A 10,861-nucleotide genomic window follows, 5' to 3' on the forward strand; every position below is an offset into this window, starting at 1 on the left:
CCAATCTACATAACCTCCATTTCCACTCCACTACAATCTCACCCCCATACCTCAGCATTTCACCACACACTCCATCAATTCCAGGGGCCTTTCCCATCTTGATCTTCATTGCTTCCACTATTTCCACCCTACTGATCTCTTCCTCCCTCCTCTCATCTCTCCTTCTCCCAGCCATTCCCCAACCACTTATACTTGCACTGCTCTCACTCTCTACATTCAACAAATCCTCAAAGTGCTCCTTCCATCTCCTCCATTTCTCTCTCTTCTCCACCAACAATCAATTATTCCTATCTTTCACTCCCCTACTATTACCCCTTTCACACTGCCTTACTTTCTTTACCTCCTTCCAAAACAATTTCTTACTCTCCCTCTATTTCACACGCAGATCCCTCCCAAACTCTTCATCCACTTTCTTCTTACTCTTCTTCACCAATCTCTTCACCTCCCTTCTCCTGATCACATATAACTCTCTCTTCTCTCTCTCATAATCTCCCCTACCTCTACTCGCTAGCCATTCACTATATGCCTTCTTCTTTTGTTCCACAGTTCGTTTCACCTCATCATTCCACCATGCTGTCCCTTGCATACCCCTGCATCTCCTCCTCACTCCACAAACCACCTCACACGCTGCACCTATCTCTTCCGTGAATATCTTACTTACGTCTTCCACCCCTTCCATCTGCTCTGATTCATACCTTCCCAATCTTTCTTCCACTATGCTCTTATACTCTGCCATTCTCTCACTGTCTTGCAATTTCTCCACTCTTCTCACAGGAGCTGTTTCTTCCTGTCTTCCCCTTCGTCTCTTCAACCATTTTCTTTGCAGCCTTTCTGATGGTCATTTGATTAAACCAATGATGACATTAAGGTGTAAAGTATTTGGCTTCTTTACCTCCATGAAGAATGCACTCTAATAAGGGATTATTATACTGCCCACAAATGTTCAATAAATAACCATAAGAAATTGGGAGTTTGTAAGCACCTTCACCTTCTGTTTAAATGATACAATCACATTATCACTACATGTCAGTAAACCCTTCCCCTCTAACTCCAGCAAACAATGACTATCTGGGGGGTTGCACCAAAATCTTTAATCTTGCCTATTAAAGAAGCATCTATCTATCTTTCTACTTATGGCCAGACACCATAATCCCATAAGGAGTAGCTGTTTGGCTCTGAATTAGTTGTTTTATGGGGAGGAGAACTAATCTTCTGCCAACCCACTTGTTGACACATAGGGAACATGTATGGGCTGGTTATGTGGTTACCACCCAGTGTTGTAAATGGCTTCCTGGCTTACAGGAAACCATTAGACTTGTCACTCAATGTAAAGCTACATGAAAAGGAAAGAAGAGCAATTAAAAGTGACAAGAAAGATGGGAAAAACAGGAAGAGAGGAGGGGAGACACTGAAAAAGAATGATACAATTGAAGGTGGGAGCAGACTGAACTACATTGAGTGGATGATGGATAATGCATGCAGAGGTAGGATGAAAACATGGGAGCAGCTTTGGCCAGTTTGTCGTCACCTGATGGAATTGGACGTCTCCCACATGTTGAATACTATGTTAGGGTGGCATTAAATATGATGAGCCTTAATTAAAGCATGAATAAGTTGCTGGTTCTAGTCAAACTGACACTCCAATCCGATTACGCTTGGCCATCAACTGATTGGAAAAGGGTCATCAATCTTTGTCAAGACACAAGAACAACTTGCCATGAGCAATCCTGAGCAGCAATCACCCTGTATTATATGTGTCGCTAGTAACTGGTAATCTTGCTTTCAACAACTGCATCTGGGAATACCGTAATGTACTATTTTGGCTTATCTAACACTTTTCTATTATGCTGTGGGAAGCAAGTAAAGCCATCCATCATTCAATCTAGTGTTGCCCCATGAGGAGCGTAGGAGCCGAGGGGTAGCCAAATTGGTCCTGACATTGAAGATGAGTGACCACCTCACTCATCCCTGAGTGGCATTACATGAGCAATAAACCCCAACCATCCCTTGGATATTAACCTGCACCGCCCCAATCCAACTGGAGCACCTTAACTCCTATCCGCTGGGTAACATCTATACACATCACAATCGGGGTGCTACATGGCCACCGGGTAGTGGCTATACATGCAAGTGTCTTCTCACCGCCATTTCATCTCGCCACCAAAGGGTAGGGGCACACAGGGAAGAGTCAGTCTGTCCCAAGCTTTTGCCAAGTGTACAATGATGTCTTCAGGTTTCTATTTGTCTGATTCCGTCCGCACCACCTGTAGCCAATAGCATCATCCACCCCTGCCAAGCCTCTTTCCAAGGATACAAGAAAAGGGCTCTGTGATAGTGCCATACGGCATGCCTTGGATGCAACAGTGTCTAGTTTATCTAGCAGTGGAGAAAGTTATCACGCTGAAAGCAAAGCCTTACCCAACGGCACAGGCAGACACACGAACATGTCCTGCTCTCGCTCGAAAATTTGTTCTCTTCCTCACGTAATTACTCAACAACACTTTCATTTGCAACAGGAAGAGTTGGTGAGTAAAATGGTCATCGATTTGTTTTGATTAGTGCTATAGTTTCTGAGATATTAAGGTTTGAAACCAAGCAATTTTCAGCGGTTTTCAAGAAATTGCACGTAGTGAGGTAATGACTGAGTTAAATATTGCCTAGCGTGGTGGGGTTAATTATCCACTACACCATCAAGCACCATAATCTGGTTATATGGTTACTACCCAGCACTGTGAATGGTTTCTTGGTGTACGGGAAACCACTTGGCTTGTCACTCAGCATAGTCACTTGCAGACAAAAGGAAGAGGAAAGAATGAAGGAAAGAAAATCAGAACAGAATGGAAGGAAAGAAGCATGGAGGAGGAAAGAATGAAGGAAAGAAAGGCAGAGGAGAAAGGAAGGAAAGAGGATGGAAGAGCGGATGGTGAGAATGTAAAGCCAAACACTATTTTTTTAAAGGCTGTCGACTGTCTAGCTGGAACCATTTCATTGGAGATATTATTCTGGGTAATGGAAATCATTTTTATGTTAAGGGAATTTTATCACTGTGAGGCAGCATTTATATCTGCCTGTGGCTTCTTCAACTGTATTCTCCAATCGTCATTTTCGTTTCTGAAGGCTCCAACATGCTTGCATGTGTCGGCCTTGGTCACCTAATGGTAGCTCTCCTTGCTGCTCGATCTCTGGCAGATTCCCTATTTAGTTCCTTAACCCTGAGGTCACACTCAATGACCTTGTCTCAGGTCTTTCTCGGTCTACCTCCCACTACCCAACCCCTAACATTAACACTTCTCACTTTCTACATCCAATTATCATCCCCCATCTCTACATATGCCAAACCATTTCAGCCTACCTCTCCTCATCACAACACCAATACCCTCCAGTCCTATCCTACCTCTCAACTCTTCCATCGTAAACTTAGTCCCCCCAAGCCTTGCACTCAAGGACGCACTGCACATCCACCTAATCATTGCCATTTCTGTACATTTGAGCATGCGAATATCCTCTTGCTTTACTGTCCAGGTCTCACTACCATACAGCAATACACTCTAAACACAAGCTGCATACAAAGATCCCTTCGCATGAAGGGAGAGCCCTCTCAGTGTCAGGAGAGGCAACAACTCCCTGAACTTCTTCCAACCACTCCTCACCCTAGCCACCGAGCTAGCGCCTGTCCCACCTCCAGCACATAACATGTCTCCCAGATATCAAAACTCTTCCACACACTCAAGGGACTCACCAGTAAATTCATTCATTTCATGCCTGACACTATCCACATGATCTCCCCATCCCACTGCACACATTAAATCAGCATTATCATGCAGTCTACCTCTAATACCAATACATCTCTTATGCACCCACTTACCACAGACACTGCACAAGAAGGAATTACTTCCCATGCCCTTGTGACAAATTGCACATGGCCACTCTCCCTCTTCTTTGACAGTACCATCCCAAGCCCTAGATACCATCACTCTTGTTTTATCTGCATTTACTCCTATATTACACTCTAGGACGAAGCGTGGAAGTTTACTAACTACTTAATACTGCATCTGAAGACTTGGTCCCACTAAGAAAAATCAGTAAATAACCAATCTTCTGTATCATTAAGCAAATTCACCTACATTGCCACAACAATCATGCATCAGTAATGTCAATAAAACAACCAAATAGCTGTTGTCTAACACCATATTATTTCATTATAATTTGATCTCAAATACATATCCAGTACTGGTATTTAACTTCAAAATAATCAATTTCACACAGTACCTACTAAAACACACTGGTCTATACAATCTGAAAAAATAAGGTATGAAGACTTTCCTTCACAAATTTTTATGGGATGTAAATCTTTCAATTATAGAGACTGGGATTACAGTTTTATTTACCAGTTACCACACCCACCTTATATCTGAGTAATGTTATAAAAACAGCAATGCCTACCAGATCCATATCCATGGTGAAGGAGGTATGATTGCTTCCCGAAAAAAGAAAAAAACTCCTGGTAAACTTAAGGGAAGAGGAGAGACTAAGGGCACACCCACCCAACACTGCTGCCTGACCTTCACTGCAAAAGTCACCCACACTCGACAGAGGGCACCCAACACCCTTGCCAACAACCGTGCTACCCCCTAAACATTGCCAAGAAAATCCCAGGGGGGTACAGGAGGGGTAGTGTATCTGCCAAATGCTTGCCACCAATTTCTTGACTGATAGGCGCATTTTCCCATTGTGTGTTCACTAAGCCTTCTGTTTTAAAATATGTTCATCACTTTCCTCTATCTTCACTAATCTGCACACTCATTCACCCCTACATCACTCCCCCTGCCAGCCCCTATACTCAGGAAGTTGTGTCAAAGCCGGTAACTGTAGGTCTTCCTTGATGCTCTGGATGCCTGCCAGACTCATGATTACAATTTTTCTTTAACACACTACCAACAAGTAACAATGTTAATTTAAGTACCGGTATACAGTACACAATTCCTCTATAACACCTCTGAATACCAATAATCAAAGTAGTAGTATCATTTTAAAAAATATAAAAAATCAAGACCTAAAAAAATCTATAAAATACCTTGTATCTGAACAACTTTTACACAGCAGTATATTACACACTGAGAATAACACGAGCTGGAGATCTGACATCCACTGGTGTGGAGACAAAAATATTTTTAGGTTGTTGGCAGGGAATACAAATGACCAAAACTACCCTTGGAAACAAGAACAAATAAGTGGTGGTTTTAAGTCACTTGCTACAGTACTAGTAGTACACCAGTTCTTCTATTCCTGTTTTCCAAAAGATACAGTAACAAAGAAAGTACTCCAGTGAACACAGACTGTTAAAGCAACTGGTGTAAGATACACAGAGAGTTACTAATGATGGGTTGCACTGTAACTAGTTAAGGATGAGTGACATTTTACACTACAGGTAGTTACGAATATTTTGCAATTTTGCCACACAGCTAAAGATAAACTTATTGTCAATTCATTCATCACCCTATTTTCCACTGACAAATGGGAAGGGTAGTGTCCAGAAGTGCAGAAAATATGCACCCAATTATGCCTTCAAGTCTTGGCTCCATCCCACAGGCAACAACTTTTCAAACTACTGTATGTGCTTCAGTTACGCTCATAAAACTTGTGGAGCAAAATCACTGTGAACTACCAATCTTAAATGGGGCTCACACTTATCCAGTACTTTCACACCTACTTTATCCATCCATTTCTATCCTGTCATTTCTTTTGCTTCTTCCACTTTCATTATCAAACTAAACTATTCAATACCCTTCCTGCTCTTCCATGCCTCCTTCCACTCTCAGCCTCATCTATTGCACCAACCTAGTATCAACCACTATGTGACTATACCATCTATACTATACACTTCCTAAATACCCTAATTTTTCTTTAATGCCGACTACTAAACTACTGAAATAACAGGGTTTAGGCAACCTCATAAGAGTTATATCTAGCTTGTTCAGGTTTCTACTATCCACATGCTCCATATATTGGAGTATTCAGTTGATTTCATGTCACATGCATATGGGAGAGGGGGGGGGGCAGGGATTGCTCAGAAAGCACAGCAATGTTGTGCCATTACATTCTTAATTTGTGACCTTGACCTTCAGCAGATCTGGACCAAAACTGAATTTACTTCTTCCCATCCCCACACAGACAGTATGCAACAGTTTTGATCTAAAATGGATCAGGTATTCACAAAATAATACTGGAACATAACTCTGAACCTGACCCAATATCCCTAACCTAAGCCTTTGACAGATGTGCACCAAAATGGAGAGAAAAAAAAAATGCTAATGTAAATATAGTATTAAGTGTTTTATTAGTTACAAATGCTCGGAAATAATTTGCTTTGTCAAGTTTACAAGATTTACAGCAGCTCTGGTTGCTGGGCTATTCCAGAATGGAATTAATATTGAAAAAGTAATTTTCTTTTAATAATTTCATATATAAGTAGCCTAATGTTTCTAAATGATATTAACAAAGGACTTCCATCTCTAAATATTGACCCTATAGTTAATTGCAGTACAGTAACTTAGCCCACTTTCCTTATAAGGCAAAGGATGTGTATTATATTACATTAATTACAAATTCAAGCAAAATTTACAAAGGTATGGTCAAACTAGGTTTGGTTCTATCAAAGATGTAACTATGAGTTCTGCAAAGGAAGTTGGGGAGGACCAGTGTACATCGTTTCGTTTTCGTTTTTAAAGGCTCCAACATGCTTGCATGTGTCGGCCTTGGTCACCTAATGGCGGCTCTCCATGCTGCACGATCCATTGCAGCCTCCCTGTTCAGTCCCTTAACCCTAAGGTCACACTTAATGACCTCGTCCCATGTCTTTCTCGGTCTACCCCTCATAACCCCACCCCCAATATTAACACTTCTCACCTTCCTCACCCAACTATCATCCCCCATCCTCTCCACATGTCCAAACCACCTTAATCTACCTCTCCTCATCACAACACCAATACACTCCAGTCCCATCCTACCTCTCAACTCTTCCATTGTAAACCCAGCCCCTCCAGGCCTTGGACGCAGGGACGCACTGCACATCCACCTAATCATTGTCATTTCTGTACGTCTGAGCCGGCGAATGTCTTCCTCCTTCACTGCCCAGGTCTCACTGCCATACAGCATTACACTCCTAACACACGCTGCATACAAAGACCCCTTAGCACGTAGGGAGAGCCCCCTCAATGTCAGGAGAGGCAAGAGCTCCCTGAACTTCTTCCAACCACTTCTCACCCTAGCCACAGAGCTAGCTCCAGCCCCACCTCCAGCACACAACATGTCTCCTAAATAACAAAACTCTTCCACACACTCAAGAGATTCACCAGCAAGTTCAATTCTTTCACGTCTGACGATCTCCACCTGCTCACCCCGGCACGCCATACACATAAAATCAGCATCATCTCGCAGTCTACCTCTGATACCACTACATCTCTTAAGCACCCATTTATCACACACACCGCACAAGATGGAATTACTTCCCACGCCCTTGTGGCAAACTGCACATGGCCACTCTCCCTCGTCTTTGACAGTACCGCCACCAACCCTAGATATCATCACTTTTGTTTTATCTGCATTTACCCTTAAACCCTTTTGCCCCATACCATCTCTCCACTTCCTAAACCTTTCCTCCGCCTCCCTTTCATTCTCTGCAATCAACACCAAATCATCAGCATACAACAACTCCCACGGGAGTCCGTTTCTAAAGTCACGTGAAAGGGCTTCAAGTACCATGATAAACAACATGGGACTCAAGACTGACCCCTGATGCACACCAACATTCACGGAAAACTCATCACTCAAATCTCCATTCACTCTCACCTGGGTGTGAGCACCAACATACATGGCCATAACCACCCTAACCAGCCACTCCTCCAAGCCAAGCTTTCTCATTGCCCACTTCACCACCTCTCTAGGGACTCTGTCAAAGGCCTTTTCCAAATCAACAAAAACAAAATAAAGATCCCTTCTCCTACCAATATATTTTTCCTGAAGCTGTCGAACAATGAATATGGCATCAGTGGTCCCCCTACCTGGCATAAACCCAAACTGCATCTCATCAATATTCACTCTTTCTCTAATCATACCTTCTAAAACTCTCTCCATTACCTTCATTATCTGATCTAAAAGCTTTATACCTCTATAATTCCCTCTTTCCAGGGCATCACCCTTCCCTTTATACACATTTACAATTACACTCTTCAGCCAATCATCTGGGACAACACACTCATAAATAATCCTATTTATCAGGTCAGTGACTAAACTCACCCCTATATCGCCTGAGGCCTTCAACATTTCGGCAGTCAACCCAGACACACCTGCTGCCTTCCCCACCCTCATCCTGCCTATTGCCTCACTCACAGTAGCAGTATCAATCAAAGGCCAAGGGCCAGAGACTGGATCTGCTGGCTCCAAACCTTCCCTGTCCCAGTCAAACTCCTCATTCAACAACCGGTTATAATGCTCTCTCCATGCATCTTTAATATCCTCACTGTTCACCACTACCCTTCCTTCATCATTCTTCACACACTGCTCACCTATGATATCCCGATTATCCCTCTTCACCTGACCTGCCACCCTAAATATATTTTTCCTTTCCCCATGATTTAGGTTATCAAGTAATTGTCTCTGTGACTCAGACTTTGCCCTGTATACCTCTCTCCTAGCCCTACGCTTGGCAGCCAAATATTCCTCTTTGCTACCACCCTTCTTCCATTCCCGGAAAAGCCTTCTTTTCTCCTTAATTGCAGCTTCTACACCCTCATTCCACCACCAAGTTACTTTATGTCTTGGTGGTCCTCTTGTCCAGCCGCATGTTACATCAGCAACTCTCAAGAGATTGTTCTTGAGGGCTCTGTACTGTTCATTAACGCCTCTGTCTATGGCTCCCTGTTCAGCTACCACTCTCCTCAACTCGCTATAGAAGGCATCCCTTACTACTTGGTTTTTCAGCTTCCATATTTTCCTCCTAGGTACATAAGTCCTCTTTTTCATCATTTGTTCTTTAAGCACCATATCACAAATCAATAGTTTGTGCTGCTGCACACACTCCTCACTTCCTATAACTTTAACATCCCTCACTAACCTCCTATCGGCCCTCCTAACCAGAAAATAATCTATCTGACTGCTATTTCCCCCAGACTCATACGTAATTAACCTACTGTCTCTTTTCCTAAAATATGTGTTGCACACAATCATGTCCGTTGCCTCCCCAAACTCGAGTACTGTATAATGTACTAGACTTAACCAGTTATGTATGAGTGGGTGGGAGGGGAGGGTAGTAGTAGGCTGATAATTTTGGTTGCTGTAATTCATATGTTGCCTTCATCCAACCTAAGTGATGTACAGTATATATATTTTTAATTTCAGTTGCTACCACAGTTGAGTTTGGGGACTATATTTGGATGTCAGACATCCTCTGACAGCAATGCAACAGATTCAACCAGTAATACGAAAATACACAAAAATTGTCAAGTTCGCACAATGCGAAACCCAAAAGTTTTCACTGGGAATTAGACATCGAAAAGCAACTGTGCAACTGATTATATAATTTACTTCTCAAAACTCTCCTTATTAGAACACCATTTGAAAAGAAAATCAGTGGCTCAAAAAACAAAACATCAATCTTATAAACTTTCCTAGCCAAAACTTATAATCCCTTCTGCCAACCTTTATACCAGTTTATAATTCTTGCTACATCCAGATAATTTAATTCGGCCTAGAAAATGGCCTTTGAACTGCAAGAATGTATTACAGCCATTAATGACCTTCAAAACAAGAGGTCATTACTATGATGAGCAAAATCATCTGGAGGCAGCAAGTATGTCACTGGTGTGATGGGTTTCTAATGGATGGCTGGTCCTCCCTGCCAACCAACTGGGCACCTCCCCTACTGGGGTATTTATATCATACTCCTTCCAATGTTCATTACCTATTTACAATCTGAAAGTACGGCCATAGATTACATAATAAAATACGGCCACATGTAATAAATACGCATATACCATAATCATGCATGTACAAATACCATCATTAGCATGCAATTTGATGCTATCTCTGGATTGCGTCACTGAGTAGCTGTCAGCCACGCCTACCTTACGTTAATCCAATTATACCCCAGTTACAATCATCCTTGCCCACAGTATCCATATTTGGCTTGTACATTACATGTATGTCATGCCGTTATGAAAAAAAAAAAAAAATGTCGAATGTTCTATGATACCTTGAAAATATCTGACGCTCGTCCAACCTTGATATTCTTTTAAAATAGAGGAACTCGCTGTTGCTTGACGGTGTGTAGACTATGACAATCAGGATAAGGTACTGAAAGGTAAGAAGAAAGCTGACAACAAAAGCGTAGGATCTGACGAGCACCCAACACCCTTCAAGTCTTTACACCTTCCTTCGCCAAGTTCCTCTGCCTCCGTCCTTCACTGGGACCCTGAAGGCTGCCGGCAACTTGTCCGAAATGCATGGTCGCTTACAAAATCAATAACTTTCTACTTGACTGTGACTTGGTTTTTGCAAACTGTGCAATAAAAAGACGTACATATTTGATCTAATGATTTTCATATTCCATATTTATTACTTGATCTTTTGAAAGTGCCACTTATGGCATAGATCATAGAGTGGATATGAGATTCGGACATCCCGTCTATGGCAACGATCACAATATCCCACTCAAATAGTTCGGTATGCTTGGAATTTGGATCAATGACATTAATAACAAAGAACTTAAATATCTCTGGTATAAATTCTTTGTCATAACTGATTGCTGTGTCTAAGAAATGGCATTATTGGAAAGCATGAAAATCTGCATTATGGCTTTCGTCGA

The 10,861-nt window shown here is 42.1% G+C and overlaps 1 protein-coding gene across 3 annotated transcripts in view; it reads right to left on the minus strand.

The window, feature by feature from the left end:
- LOC145410342 (pyruvate kinase-like) overlaps window positions 1-10,438 on the minus strand; it is an 88,749-nt gene extending 78,311 nt beyond the window's left edge. For 2 of the 3 annotated variants that reach the window (XM_080280480.1, XM_080280481.1), the window contains exon 1: window positions 4,444-4,579. In XM_080280480.1, coding sequence (XP_080136606.1) covers window positions 4,444-4,458 — 15 coding nt within the window. In that variant the 5' untranslated portion in view covers window positions 4,459-4,579. Of the gene's footprint in view, window positions 1-4,443; window positions 4,580-10,249 lie in introns of those variants that run through there. The other variant, XM_080280482.1, reaches the window with a different exon arrangement.
- Window positions 10,439-10,861: the final 423 nt, after the last annotated feature.

The sequence above is a fragment of the Coenobita brevimanus genome, chromosome 85 (assembly GCF_032717465.1).
Source record: "Coenobita brevimanus isolate Jiangsu-jjx chromosome 85, ASM3271746v2, whole genome shotgun sequence".
Classification (NCBI taxonomy): Eukaryota; Metazoa; Arthropoda; class Malacostraca; order Decapoda; family Coenobitidae; genus Coenobita; species Coenobita brevimanus.